The sequence below is a fragment of the Petromyzon marinus genome, chromosome 18, assembly GCF_048934315.1.
Source record: "Petromyzon marinus isolate PM22_M1 ecotype Great Lakes invasive population chromosome 18, UKy_Petmar_22M1.pri1.0, whole genome shotgun sequence".
NCBI lineage: Eukaryota > Metazoa > Chordata > Hyperoartia > Petromyzontiformes > Petromyzontidae > Petromyzon > Petromyzon marinus.
Genome location: NC_133684.1, coordinates 1,682,626 through 1,698,466, shown reverse-complemented (window position 1 = coordinate 1,698,466; position 15,841 = coordinate 1,682,626). Strand labels below are relative to the sequence as shown.

The 15,841-nt window shown below is 47.7% G+C and overlaps 1 protein-coding gene across 3 annotated transcripts in view; it reads left to right on the top strand.

Moving 5' to 3' along the window:
• LOC116943539 (protein WWC2-like) overlaps window positions 1-15,841 on the top strand; it is a 110,595-nt gene that overhangs the window by 43,564 nt on the left and 51,190 nt on the right. For 2 of the 3 annotated variants that reach the window (XM_032956455.2, XM_032956454.2), the window contains exons 3-5: window positions 9,476-9,679; window positions 10,155-10,231; window positions 11,513-11,592. In XM_032956455.2, the coding sequence (XP_032812346.1) occupies window positions 9,476-9,679; window positions 10,155-10,231; window positions 11,513-11,592 (361 nt within the window). Of the gene's footprint in view, window positions 1-9,475; window positions 9,680-10,154; window positions 10,232-11,512; window positions 11,593-13,587; window positions 13,860-15,841 lie in introns of those variants that run through there. The other variant, XM_076067777.1, reaches the window with a different exon arrangement.

Genomic DNA, 15,841 nt, shown 5'->3' with positions numbered 1-15,841 from the left:
TTTTTGTAATGACCAATATCTTGTGGCATCAGGTTTCCTAGGTAGCATTGGCTAATCATGCCACACAGTGCTGATGAGACTTGACAAAAAGAAAGTATAGTCTCAATGTTATCTTGTTTGAACAAATACTGTCGGGGAAACAATATTCTGGAATGCCTGTGCATTTTTTTTATCAAAATGAAAAGAAATTGCCAGGTGGCCCTGCGGTAGAGCAAGAAGCTTGCGATTAGAATCTTGCGAGATGTTAACTACCTCGTCTGGTATGCAGGAGATTGTGGGTTCGATCCCGACCCTAATGCCTGTGTATTTGGAGTTTGCGTCTCTGTCTCTCTACTCGTGGTTGCGTGGGTTTTTCTCCAGGTCCTCTGGTTTTTCCCTCCACATTTAGAATCAACGTGCATTTCGAGTATTGGGCTGCTATACATTTCCACATGATGATAAGCCACTAAGTTTAGCTAGTATTTGTGGCCAGGTTGCTTCTGACAAAAGAGCTATATAGCTCAGTGGGTCTTACCTGGTAAAATAAAAAATAGTTTATCGTTTAGTTTCACAAATCCTGCTTGAACTCGGCCTGTCATGCTTCATTGGTTAGAATGAGTACCACTCTTTGTGACCGTTACAAGTGGTTGTCCTGTGGAGAATACTTTCCCCTGCTATATAAATCTGGACTTTCTTCCTCTGGCTCTCAGGGCTCAGGTGAGCACTGCCTCAATGCTCATTTGAGCAGTAAATTACTTTGACTTTCATATTTTGTGCTTTTTTTTAAAACAACGTATTTCATAAAATGATTTTTATTGTATTTTCCCCAGGTAACGTTACTTTTACAAATCCTCGGTCATCACAAGATTGGCTTAAGTTTAAATTGAACAGCCTACAGTTCAAATCAAAAGCAAGCTATGGAATATAGCAAATCGCATAAATCACTGCATTGCGATTTTATATACCATCTTCATGGAACCCCATCTCAAGATGATTTTCCAAGAGTGAGGGACGGTCAAAGCAGGGAAACGTGGGAGGGCGGAGAGACGTGGGAGGGCGGAGAGAGAGAGAGAGCAACGCCACAACATAGCCCAGGACCGAGCCCCCCGGTGAGCAGCTCTGTCAACACGAACCCCAGGGGCAGCCTGGGGGTAGCCCCATCAAGGACCTAGAGCATCAAGTTGATAGCCTGGTTTGGTTTACATAATTCGTAAATAAGTGTTCAAATGGCAATGTTTCATAATTTCCCTACGTTCAGTAAACATTTCGTGCAAATATTTGCGAGTATTTTGTAAGGGTCTTTAAACTTTTATTGTGAGAGTATGATTTGTAGTGCGTCTGTCATTGCGGACATTACTGGCATTGCAGCAAGAAATTAGTTTGCATATTAAATCCTTTGGATTGACATTTGCACCAGGACAGACCTTGGAGTAAAAGCTTACTTTTCTTAATACACTGCAAAGCTCTCAAACACTGAGGCTTTACTCATACAACAATGTTCACCTGATTTGCAAAGTCAATTGTGTCGTGCCCATCATTTTCACATGCCTTCTAGAGTAAATACTTTTTTTTTTAATCTCTTCCAAAGTTTGTAAGAGGGGCCCAAATTAACGCCCCAGTGGAGCTATCTCGAGCCCCCTCTAGTGAAGGCCATTTCTGCCAGCAGTGCGTGGCAAGAGCGAGGGATTGCTGGGCTGCACCTTTATCTTCACATGTTTCACCTATTGTTTCGTAAACAATACATAAAGGAGTGATTTTTACATGCACCCGCTCCTTGTTTCACGTAGTAGACAGATGGCAAAACCAAAATAAATACTTAAGAGTCAATTGGTTGTGAATAAGGCTGCCATTTCAGATAAGTGGCATTCCACACAGATAGGCTGGATAGCTCTGAATTACTCGCTGTTAACCGCAGCAGTGGGCCCTCCTACTGGGAAGATAGGAGGATGGGTAATAGGGTCCTGGGGAGATGGAGAAAGATGGGAGAGGCCTCGAATGGGAAAGGAGACTCCTCTCATTCTTTAGTTCTGAATTCCCATGGTGCCTGAAGAAAGGCAGACAAATAGAGATCAGAGTTACTCGATAGTTGGTCACGCCATATGCGGTGCCTTCTTTGGTCCACTTGGTTTGTCGATATGAGCCCATAACGGTCACTTAATAATAGTCTGTTGTATCGCAGCAGATGCTCAATAAAAGCACCTTGCTCAATTGTTCCAGTCTTGTCCACCACTTGTTGAGTAAGTGCACACATTTATTACAAACCAGGTGAGAGCTGCCCTGTGATTAAATGTTTGATTAACTTTTGGCAGCCATTGTTACCGAGGGCTTCTAGTGGTGGAGAGTTCACCGTCGTGGTTTCAGTTTAATTATTTTGGTATAGCCCTGTGAGCCATTCGGCTCTTGAATCGGGTGCAACCACAACAAACAAAAAAACAAAAACACGAACAAGAATATGAATAAGAAAAACATCTTAAAGTGACTATGTGACTGTGCAAACAAAAAATCAATTAAAAAAAAACAGCAAAATATTCCTGAAAAAAGCACCGTACACCAACGCTGTGTGCAAAAAATCCCAGTGGGATGCAAGTCAAACAACAACAACCACAAGAAAACTTAGATTAAGGCCATCAGTCTAACTCCGTATTGCAACAAAACAAACATGTCCAAACCAAAAAACTTTTCCAAATCACCAAAAAATAAAGCCATAATTGCAACGTAACAGTGATCACAGGGACTGTGACAGAATTTTTACAATAAACTACATAAATAACATCTAACACCAAATCCGAGAGCCATAGCTGGCTGCATGAGTTACTCCACAACGACAGAAGCATCAGTCGGAGTATCAAATTTTTCAATGCACCTTTAAGATCAGGACGCTAAATCAAAATACAGATGATACTTTGCAGCGTCATCCGGAGCGAAACATTTTGTTTTATTTTACGCCAATGAATAGCAGTGGCAGCTAGGGGTGTACAACTCCTCTAGAGCAGTTTTGAGAGAAGATCTCATTGGTAGCGATTCAAGTTGCAGTTTATTGGCAATAGCATTCCAGACCCTGGAGGCATCAATAGCAAAGGCCCTTCCTCCAGTATTTGTATGGCAATAGGGAATGTGAAGCTGGTAAATGAGTGAAGACCTGAGGTCAAATTTGTTCTTTGAAACAGAGAGGAGATCCAGCAGCAGGTAGTCTGCGGTGAAGTGGAGCCCCAGAGGTGTTGAGCATTTGTTGTTTTTAAAATTGACCTTATGGCGTGGTCATCTTCGGGCCAAGTTAATGATGGCTGGCACAGAAAAAATCAGGTGTTGGAAAAGTGTAAAACTTAGTCCTTGAGCTAGAATAGGAAACATGTGATGGGGTTACCACTCAGGACTGCTCAGTCCACGGAAATTATTTCATAGGAAAGGACACTTGTGTGTGGTGATCATTCAGTTTAAAGTGTTTGCCCTGCCAGGGGCCTGATAATTGATGTCAGGAGTTGAGTGGCTGGTGCAAAAGAATTGATATATTTTTTGCATTACGCTTTAAAAAGAAAATTGGTATTTAACTTTGTTTCTCCGCTGCTGTTAAACAAGGCATCGTTCATCAGACCGAGTTAACCCAGATGAAAGACCTCACATGCCACAAGTCGATTTATTGAAATGGTCGGCGAAAACATCTCAATCTTCTCCATCAATGCCTGCATCTCGAGTATTTGGATTATTTGTGGCAGCTTTTGACTCTGTGGAATTGCTCACGGCGAGGTTTAGGAGAGTTTAGCCCTGACAAACATTCAGGAGGAGACTATGTTGATATTTCCCTATCGCTGCTACTATGGTCACCCAAATTGCCCGTGACGGTGCGGTCTTTTGAACCACGTCCGAAGCGTAACCTTTATATACCCGCCCAGTTAATATATATATGATTATGCAGCGCTGTCTATTATACGGTGTCTCTAAGGAGATGTATAAGAGGTTCGTCATCGAGTCTGAATCTGCCAACCTTTAATCAAGCGTGTGGTAACCTACAGGCAGCCTGGGCATTGACAGTTTTAGATGGAAAAATACATGACACAGGCTCTTGTTACGATGGGAGCGTGTCATGTGCTTTTTGTGTGAGAGACTTGTTACTTCTGCTATTTTGTATTTTACCTGGTAAGACCCACTGAGCTATAGCGCTCTGTTTTAGAAGCGACCTTGCCACAAATGATCGCTCAATGAAGTGGCTTATTACGTGGAAATGTATAGCAGCCAAATACTGTAAACGCGTGACGTTGATTCTAAATGCGGAGGGAAAAACCGGAGGCCATGGAGAGAACATGCAAACTCCACACATACAGGCGTCTGGGTCGGAATCGAAAACACAATCTCGTGCGTATACCAGGCGAGGGAGCTGACTTCTCGCCACCACTTGCTTTGTCAGTGGGCTTACAGCTGCCAAGTGAAATGGAACTGAAGCGCACCGTCAATGGGAGCCAGCACTGCAGCAGCCACTGCATCACTCGTGCCCGTCCACGCACACATTTACGCCTTTTAACATTTTTCAACCATTTCCCCCCCCCCCCATGGATCTTTCTTAAATCTAAAGGGTGGCCTGGATAACGGGCTGCAAAGGCTAAATACAGTAATTTTAGGGTGGTGTAGCAACGCTTTAAATCGTAAATCACACCACAGGCGTGGGAGGGCAGTGGGTGGGTGGGTGGTGACCTCACGAAGCACACCTTGATCCATTTGTCTCCGTGTCTGCATACCTCTGCTAATTTAGCGTTCAACTGGAACGTGCAAAGCCTACGTCTCAACCAGCCCTGCCCTTTGCAGGGCTTGAGTTGGTTACGTCTCCTCTCGGCATTGCCAAAATCCGTGTCTTTATACCTCATCATTGGCCATTGTAGAAGGGGGATTAATTATTTATTATATCTATTCACACGCACCATTCAGCGGCTCCCTTTAAATATCACCGCCGATGGTGTCAGCCACTTCTCCTTGCCGTATAATAACATCGCACGCGTGCGACTCGGAGCCTGATCTCGTCTCTTAAACATCGCTAAATGTCAAATTCCTGGGTGCGACTTCGAGGGGATTCCGCTGCGCAGCTTGGGGGGTGGGGACGGTGTTCCATGCCAGCGACTCTGGCCCCTATGCTGCCATCCTGGCTGCAACACCCGGGTTTAAATTCACAGCTTCTCGGCCTAAAACTAAACTATGTTTTAATTCACCAGGTAAGGCCCCCACTGAGCTATGCAGCTCTTTTTCAGAAGCCACCTGCCCACAAATTAAAGCTTAATGAAGTGGATTATCATCACGTGGACATTTATAGGAGCCAAATGCTCTTAAACACGTGATGCTGATTCTATAATGTGGAGGGAGAAAACCGGAGGACCCCAATAAGAATCCACGTGACCACAGAAAGAGATACGTGCAAACATTAAATATACAGGCATTAGGGTCGGGATCGAATCTCGCCACCACGGCGCCCCAGTCAGGAGTCTGTCCTAGTCCAAGTTCAAATGTGCACATTTCCCCTCTGGTGCCTTTTGCAATGTAGCATTATTGCGGTCAAAAATTCAGAAATATGTCGGCGATTTTCATGCCATTGCCCTTATTCCTCTGGCAAGAAAGGAAGCGCCTGCCAACAGCGCTTGCTGTTAAAGAACATGCTTTGTTATCTGTCTGAACCGCGGCTTGTGGGACCAGTGAGTCAAATTCGGCGTACTGGACACCGCACCGCTCACCCCGCTGCCGCCGCGCCGGGAATGTGGCCTTGCTCACCGAATGACCGCGGGACTTTTTTAAGTGTCACGGGAATGGTAGGCCGTGTGTCACCGTCACGGCCAGCGTGACTCGTCGTCGCAGCAAAGTGGCTCGTGATGCACAAACACAGTCCGCCCCCCTCCCCTTTTGGGTGATGGATGTGGGGCTGAGCATTCCTGCATCGTGCAGCATGCAAGGGAAACGTACGCTTCATGAGTAAATATGTACTGAAATGCAAATCGTTGAACTGCGTTCACATACCTTACCAGCCTTTGGCCCTCCGAATGTGCTCAGAATCTGAGAAAAGTACACAACTTTTGTGAGTTCAAATGCCTGTATGCTAACATCCGCCATCTCAGCGCTACCAAAATGGATATTGTTGTTTTTCTCGAGTAAAGTGTGGACCTTAAACTGTAAGTCATTCAAGCTGTCTGCCCTGTCTCTACATCGACTAAGTCAGTAAATATCCTCTCGCCTCTATACAATTAAGTCGGGCAATCTTTGCCCTCTCTTAACTCCGACTGTCAAGGCAATTCATTACTCGGTCCTTTCTCTACGGCAACTAAATCAGGCAGTCTCCCTTTCTCCGCATCCACTCATTCAGGCCTTCTTGCCATCCTTTCCGTTCCACAACTGAGTCGGGCAGTCTATTTTCCCAAAACATGAATCCCTTGCATACATATTTCCGGCTGTAAGGCAGAAGTGATTATAGGATAGTGAGCCTTTAAACCAAAAAAAGTGTGTTATATGTTGTGATTTAAGCACGCTTGGACTTAACCGTTTAATAAAAATAAACAGCCTTTAATTATTTTCCGTGGCATTCCATTCTGTCAAGACCATGCAGTGCGGATGAAATATGAGGCAAAGAAGGTGCGTGTAATCACTCACGACCAGCTCAAGTTCTCATTATTGGCATAGCTGCATTTCTCAAATAGCAGCAGCTCATTTTCCAAAGCAAGAAACGCGACGAACATGCGGTGTTGCGTTATTGGCCCCGGCAGCTCAAGACAGACGCGCCCCGCCACCATGCCCGACCACCATGACCTGCCACCATGCCCCGCCACCATGCCCCGCCACCATGCACCACCACCATGCCCCGCCACCATGCCCCACCACCATGCCCCACCACCATGCCCCACCACCATGCCCTGCCACCATGCCCCGCCACCATGCCCCGCCACCATGCACCACCACCATGCCCCGCCACCATGCCCCACCACCATGCCCCACCACCATGACCCACCACCATGCCCCACCACCATGCCCCACCACCATGCCCCGCCACCATGCCCCGCCACCATGCCCCACCACCATGCCCCACCACCATGCACCACCACCATGCCCCACCACCATGCCCCACCACCATGACCCACCACCATGCCCCACCACCATGCCCCACCACCATGCCCCACCACCATGCCCCGCCACCATGCCCCACCACCATGCCCCACCACCATGCACCACCACCATGCCCCACCACCATGCCCCACCACCATGCACCACCACCATGCACCACCACCATGCCCCACCACCATGCCCCACCACCATGCACCACCACCAATGACCCACCACCATGCCCCACCACCATGCCCCACCACCATGCCCCACCACCATGACCCACCACCATGCACCACCACCATGCCCCACCACCATGCCCCACCACCATGACCCACCACCATGCCCGACCACCATGCACCACCACCAATGACCCACCACCATGCCCCACCACCATGCCCCACCACCATGCCCCACCACCATGCCCCACCACCATGCCCCACCACCATGCACCACCACCATGCACCACCACCATGCCCCACCACCATGCCCCACCACCAATGACCCACAGATGTAACGTTTGTTCTCGTGACCAACATTGATTGTACAAAAAAAGTTACCTCGTAGCACATGAAACAACCGTGCGCTATGAAGAATGGCCATTGCCCGAAATGTGATTTGTTATATATTCTATTTAAAGCCACACGCTGTTGTTCATTAATGTGTTGCGTTTTTGGTCATTGCGATTGTCCACCACTGCCAATGCAGCAGCATCACCGACTAATTTGTTTAACAATATTTGTAGTCCACTGTTCAGCAGATTGCTTTAATGTAAACAACACGGTGTCGGATTAAACATTTCTCTTCCCTGTGCTGAAATGTTTTAAGTTGTTTTTCTAAGCAAAGGCAATTAAAATAGTTGAGGTGCTTTGCATTCTTTCGCGGGTGACTTGTGTTTTATTATTGTTTAATGATTCATTAAGTGTTCTGAGTGCAATGTGTTTTTAAATTCTGTAATCTCTTAAATCTTCAAGAATGTGTGCTTTTACCAACTTGAAAGGGGCCTTAACATTTAGTAACTGGACTTGTAAAGTTTTTACAAACATTAAAAAAAACAAATGCAAGTGTGAGGGGCCAACATTTAGTTGCATACATCAGCTTTTTATTACTAGAAAAATATTTCGTCTACTTAAAACAGCTTGGACTGTGTCATTATTTCTCCATGTTAAGAGGTAGCATAACGCAGCAACTAGGATGATTCGCGTTCACCGAAACCGAATTGGCCTGTTCTTTTGTATGGCAGGAAGGAGAAGCCACAGTTGGCTCAAATGCATTCGTAGTTGAATGCTAATTTATGACCCCGGCATGGATGTCGCATGGATGGTGCATTCGTGGGCAATTCGTTTTATGGTTTAGACTTTAGCACAGTCGCAGGTCGCCCGATTATTTGATCGTTCGCTTGGGGGAAGGCGTAGTACGGCGTGCGTCTCCCCACGCTGCGTTCGAGCAGCACTGTTTCGCGAGGTCCCAGAGTTGTCGTGGGAGAGAGAGAGAGAGAGAGGAGCTCGCTGCTTCCACGGCCAGCTCCTCCTCAATGAGGTTTTTGTTTGCCCACGTCCGTAGCCGCCCCTCGATTCCGTCCAGCGAGTGCCGACGTCTTTATTTTCGGCTAACCTTTTGATAGTGTTTCTGGCCTCGGCCAATCGTTTTAAAAATGCAGGGCTCGGTATGACATTTGACGTCAAAAACTGGCCGTGCAAAATCAGTAGGGCACGGCCGTAAATTAATTTAATACAAGGTGAAGCCCACTAGGCAGTTATTTTCTATAGGTCATCTCTCATTGGCCAAGTGACACCACTGGCCAGTCAATTTATTTCTGCAAATAACAATAATTTTGGCTTTTTATGGGGTCGTGGCTGAGTAAAATAACTAAATGTCAGCACCCAAAGGTCTGTTCAATTAAGCATTTCGATGAGTAATTGGTAATAAAAAAATTGCAATGTGGGTTCAGTGGTTTAGAAAGATTAGGTTTAAGACAAATGTTTCCTGTGCTCAGCCTACAATGTTATTATGTAAATTAAAGGGAAACGTTTAGCTCGGCAAAGGAGCATCATACCTTGGAAGTCTGTCATTTTTAGTAATGCTTGTAAGTTCTGAGTGGAGTCGTCCTATGCACTGCTTGGACATTGAACTGCGCCAGCAAAAAAGAAATGCTCACTCGGCTGTATGTGTATGGGATTCACTAATCTGTGCCAAAAATGTCTATGTTCCATAATTGTCCATGTTTAACTATGCTGATGACGGCGGTGCTGGCGATGGTAACGATTATTGTGAGGACGCCGTGATGTTCAGCTATGAAAACCGCATTGTTTTCACAAATTACCGAAAAATCCAAGGCCCTAATAATGTCGACGATAATGAGTGTACAGTAAACAACGTCGCAGCCCGTGCGCGTCTTTTGATCGTCTCTCGTTGTTATTCTTCCGGGCAGAGGTGACGCAGATTGAAGACCCGCGGGCACAGTGGCGGGGCGAGCAGGAGGTGATGCTCAAGGAGTACCTGGTGGTGGCCAAGGATGCGCTGGACGCACGCTGGGAGATGTTCCAAGTCAAGCAGCAGCGGCTGGCACTGGCGCAGGAGGAGTACCAGCACCTGAGCAACGTGTGGCAGGACAAGAGTGGCTCGCGCACCAGCTGTAAGTACACGCGCGCACTCCTCTCGGCTCCCGCCAGCGACATTGGCCAAATCTGTCTCCCGCCTCCTCTGGTGTTTTGCCTGCCCTATGCTGGTGGCATTGACTTTGCTGCCCAGATCATTGATTTGATGGTAATTAATGCACACTCTTTGTATATGTTATTCTGTACATCACAGCAACCGGTCAAACGCATCGATGGGCGGTGCGGTGAATGTATGAGAGATCACTGATGGGCTTGGCACAGTTTTTTTAGTGATGACCAGGCTGCATGGCCAGTGACTGTGTAATTGTTGGCACACTGCACTGTGAACCCATCCACTGTTACTCTTCAATGGGATGGCTGTCTTGTCCTAAGCACTCGATCACATCAGACCTCTGATGTGATGTTGGCAGTGTTGTATATCAGCGCAATCTGCAGATTGAAAAAAAAGTGGTAATGACACAGGGTTAACCCCCACCCCTCTTTCTCTTGCAGTGCATTCTGGGTCCTCGGCAAGTACCAAATACGACCCAGATCTCCTGAAAGCTGAAATCGCCGAAACAAAGGAGAGGGTAAGCTATACATATGCACGGGGTGAATGTTTAAATATATTAAATGTGCTTTCAAGTTTTTATCTTTTGTATCTTTTTTTAAGAGTGCCTCCTATTTTAGAGACAAAGTCAAATACTGTTTAAAAATCCCCCGTGTAGCTTTGGACAGAATTTTGGGACAAGTGCCGTGTTAGCGAGCAGCTGTGAAGGTCGGCACAGCACACAAGGGGATGGGTGGAAAGCACCACTCCCTGCTGCCTTAGCCTACCTAGTGCTGATGTTTCCACACTACACCACATACTTATTTGAGGCTAAATCGACCGAGGGGAGGCCCATAACCGGCTCTGATATTTGTCACCAATGTTCGCTATGAGTTGGCGTTAAACTCTGGTTGCCAGTTTCGTAGTGCAGCGCACTAACTACGACACAACCACTCTAACAGAAACACACACTTGAAGACACAAAGCCTAAGCAGCAAATCGGATTCATGTGGGTTTAGCGCATGAAGCTTCATGAAAAGCAGTTTGTACATACTCTTTGGTTCTTTCGGTAAAGTCACGTAGTTATAAATAAATTAAAATAAAACAAATCATGACATGTCGACAAATGTTTTTGCTGAAGTGGGAGAGAGAGCTGCCGTGGCAAGAGGTTATATAGGTAACAAGGGGGGATGGGCAAGGGGGGAGAAAGAGGGGGGGAGGGGGTCAATCCACTACATCCCACGAAATGGTGCAGTCCCACAACCATCCATGACAGCCTGCATATGGCAGGACCACCTGTCCCAGCACTATCCAGGCTCAAACCTGCTTGTACTTCCAACATCTGACGAGCGAGTGTGCATTCCGTATGATAGGCTTTAAAAATAATCTTTACCCGATGTTAATAATTTTAAAGAAAATCAATGCATTTCCTTAAACCCTTTAGAAGGCCGATTGGGATACGATGTCGGTTTAGTGACGGAGAACCGTGAGGTTCCACTGCGTTCAGACTGCACATCACCCGGCTGCCCTGAAGTGGCAGCTCATCGAGATCAGAATCGGAATATTTATTCATACCTGCGGAATCTGATGAGCTATAAAGCTTTTTTTTCACAGATGTCCAGTCGGGGCGGGTCAGAACGTTACAGCAACAAACAATAAAAAACACACGATAGGAGTGCAAAGTGTAGGAAAAAAAGGTCAGCAAATAACGAACGAAAAATACACAAATAAAAGTGAACTATTTGTATCTTCCCAGGTAAAGCCCCCACTGAGCTATTAGCTTCTTCCCCCCCCCCCCCCCGGTGATCGTTGCTTCCGGCAGGTGTCGAGGCTCAAGCGGGAGCTGGAGAACATGACGCAGGAGCTCAACTACAAGGAGAAGGGCATCGAGACCCTGCGAGAGTAAGTCCTCGCACCCTTCCGCGAAGCGAGACGCCCCCTCTCCTGTGTGTGTGTGTGTGCCCGTCTAAACTTTACGTAGAGGAAGCCTTTCCATTGCTCCAAAGTACTCCCGGGGTATTGCCACGTTCGTGCTCGAGGGGAGATCCCAGCGACAGCGGCGACAGTTTTCGACTGGTGATGCGCGGACGGACGGATGTACGTACGAACGTGTGGCCGTGCAGAAACAGCTGGGATAACTGCATGTGGTGGAAAGGTGAAAAGTTGAGATGACTGTCACGGTCTAGTCGGCTTATCGCCATCATTTCTCGGGGACCGAAGACAAAGGCAAAGATTCCCCACACAGCCTTAACAGACTGTTGGGGCAAGTGCTGTTGGTGAGCACCTATGAAGGTTGGCACGGCACACGAGTGGCTAGGTGGCCAACGCCACGCCCGGCCGCCTTTGTCTCCCCAGTGGCGATGTTTACGCACCGCACCAGGTATTAATTTGAGGCCGAGTCGACCTAGGTGAGGCCCAGGGCCGTTTCAGATAATCGTCGCTGGCGTTGTTGGCCGTGAGCGGGAATCGAACTCGGGTCACCAGGTTTGTAGTGCAGCGTAGCGCTCACCGCTGGTGAAATGAGCACATGCAGTGGGAATTCTTTATCGGTGATTCCCACCTGAATGTGAAGTTTTACTTAATGATTCAATACTTGGCAACAGAGATGAGCACCTTCCCTTTCTCACAGCATGGAATGCCCTGGCATTAAATATACATGTACGTTAAGTGTTGTATGGGGACAATATTCCATTATACCAATTATCCGTATGTGAAGAGCCATCGTATTGACTGTCGAGAGAAATAAGTGCGCTTGGGGGGGACACGTCACTCAAAGGGGATGATGGCCGATGGTCGATACAAACTACAGTGTGGCAACTAAAGGAAGGAACACTCCTGAGAGGTGGACCGCTGTGGAGATGGAGTGATGAAAACGGTTTGTTGCACCGCAGGATTGTGAGAGAGATGACGCCGGCTTGCGGAGGTCATCATCCAGCAGTGGACGGATCACGTCCGCTGCCGACGATGATAATGGTGACGATGTTTGACCTGCGTGCTCATTGCGTACGTTTATCCTGAACAATAAGTAAGTCTTCACTGTCTTCTGGTGCTTGCTCCGTAACGTACCATCATCCCTACCGCTCCTTGTGCGAGGTGGGGGGGGGGGGGTGGCACAGCAGCCGTGGACAGCACCACCACCAACCTCTCATAGGTCCTCTGCCCTCACCGTGCCTCCAGCAGTTCCCTCCACTCGCACGCTCCGTGGCAACCGTCTCGCATGACGCGGGAAATGTTCCGCTGTTCTTGACTGATAGAAATTGGCCTCGAGAGAGTCCTCCGGCAGTAGGGGGTGCGAGTGCTATGTTAATTGCAACTCCTCGAGGTAGAGAGAAACATTATAAATTGGGCCAGATTGAATATTGTGCTCCTGCGGAGGTGCCACCACCATTAGCCACTCTCAAGCACACAGTGGCAGGCTGAGAACGTAACGGTGACGAGGAAACGGTTTATGGGGGGGTGTGTCACTGGCGTCTGCGAGGGAGACAGCGCTGGTGGCAATTGAACAAAAAATCTACGTCGGCAAGCCAAGTGTGGCAGAGCAAAGAGCAAGCGCTGGCATCTTGGGGCGATCTGGTTATGAAAGGTGGTTGAGCAGGTGGCAGCCGAGACTGTGTCAGAGCTACGACGGTTCTCGCCTCTCTCCTCCGCTGTGTTCCCACTTCAGTTTATCGTCAAAAGTGGGCGTTTCATTTCGCACCGTGTGACCCGCACCTCGAGACAGGCACAGCGTGCACCGCGGTCCCGTCGCATGCAGCGCGGTCCGTCCGCGTTAGTCACTAGCGTCTTTCCGCCGGTGCAGCCGTCACAAGCCGCTGCGCGCCTCATCGACTGATCGCCAACGAGTCGTTGCAAATAGGGGTGGTGGGTGCGGGGGGGGTTTGCCGGGCGCCAGCAAAAATCCGCGTCGCCACGAAGGGGTTAAGGCCGTCCGCTGCGCGGGAACCTTCCCGGGAGACCGGAGGCTCGGCGACTGTGAGCGAGCGAGCGAGGCTCGGGCTGCCGTACCAGCGGGCGCCACTGCCACTCTTCCGGACGCTCGCTGGAAGAGGACGTGGGGGGGAACGTGAGCGGCGGTGGCCGCCGCTCAACGCGAAACTGCCCCCCGCGAATCCCTGTTTATTTATTTATTTACCTGCTTATTCGAGGCTCCGTGGGGGTTTCTGTGAAGGGTAAGGACGGTGCGTCTTTCTCAACGTTACATTAACCGCGCGAAATGCTTTGTTTAAGGTGTGTGCGCGCGTGTGTGTACACGCGCGTGTTTGTGTGCATGTGTGTGTTTTTTAAGCACGACATAGACTGGTTAATCTTGAATCCATCAGCTTTTCAGAATCATTATGAATCGTGGCAGCTTGTGTGTGCCATATTAACCACGGAGGTTAAATAATTCACGAGAATTTCAAAGGCATTCCAACTGCATGCAGCCCGTGTGTGTGTGTGTGTTCACTGTCTCTGCGCCCTGTGGAGCCAGGGCTGTTCTCAGGCAACACAAGCAAACGGATGCAGGAAGGAGGAAGATTGTGATTTTTTTTTTTTAAAGCACGAAGATCAAATGTGTCTGAGACTTCTTAGTTTGGCGTTAATTCATTGACCGGAGCGGAAATTGCATGTGATATCATCATTTTCATAGATTTACAGTGAGGGAAAAAAAGTATTTGATCCCCGCTGCTGATTTTGTACGTTTGCCCACTGACAAAGTAATGATCAGTCTATAATTTTAATGGTAGGTTTATTTGAACAGTAAGAGAGAATAACAAAAAAATCCAGAAAATGCATGTAAAAAATGTTATAAATTGATTTGCATTTTTATGAGGGAAATAAGTATTTGACCCCTCTGCAAAACATGACTTAGTACTTGGTGGCAAAACCCTTGTTGGCAATCACAGAGGTCAGACGTTTCTTGTAGTTGGCCACCAGGTTTGCACACATCTCAGGAGGGATTTTGTCCAACTCCTCTTTGCAGATCTTCTCTAAGTCATTTAGGTTTCGAGGCTGACGTTTGGCAACTCGAACCTGCAGCTCCCTCCACAGATTTTCTATGGGATTAAGGTCTGGAGACTGGCTAGGCCACTCCAGGACCTTAATGTGCTTCTTCTTGAGCCACTCCTTTGTTGCCTTGGCCGTGTGTTTTGGGTCATTGTCATGCTGGAATACCCATCCACGACCCATTTTCAATGCCCTGGCTGAGGGAAGGAGGTTCTCACCCAACATTTGACGGTACATGGTACCGTCCATCGTCCCTTTGATGCGGTGAAGCTGCCCTGTCCCCTTAGCAGAAAAACACCCCCAAAGCATAATGTTTCCACCTCCATGTTTAACGGTGGGGATGGTGTTCTTGGGGTCATAGGCAGCATTCCTCCTCCTCCAAACACGGCGAGTTGAGTTGATGCCAAAGAGTTCCATTTTGGTATCATCTGACCACAACACTTTCACCCAGTTGTCCTCTGAATCATTCAGATGTTCATTGGCAAACTTCAGACGGGCATGTGTATGTGCTTTCTTGAGCAGGGGGACCTTGCGGGCATTGCAGGATTTCAGTCCTTCACGGCGTAGTGTGTTACCAATTGTTTTCTTGGTGACTATGGTCCCAGCTACCTTAAGATCATTGACAAGATCGTCCCGTGTAGTTCTGGGCTGATTCCTCACCGTTATCATGATCATTGCAACTCCACGAGGTGAGATCTTGCATGGAGCCCCAGGCCGAGGGAGATTGACAGTTCTTTTGTGTTTCTTCCATTTGCGAATAATCGCACCAACTGTTGTCACCTTCTCACCAAGCTGCTTGGTAATGGTCTTGTAGCCCATTCTAGCCTTGTGTAGGTATACAATCTTGTCCCTAACATCCTTGGAGAGCTCTTTGGTCTTGACCATGGTGGAGAGTTTGGAATCTGATTGATTGATTGCTTCTGTGGACAGGTGTCTTTTATACAGGTAACAAGCTGAGATTAGGAGCACTCCCTTTAAGAGTGTGCTCCTAATCTCAGCTCGTTACCTGTATAAAAGACACCTGGGAGCCAGAAATCTTTCTCATTGAGAGGGGGTTAAATACGTATTTCCCTCATTTAAATTCAAATCAATATAACATTTTTGACATGCGTTTTTCTGGATTTTTTTTGTTGTTGTTCTGTCTCTCACTGTTCATATTAAAATTATA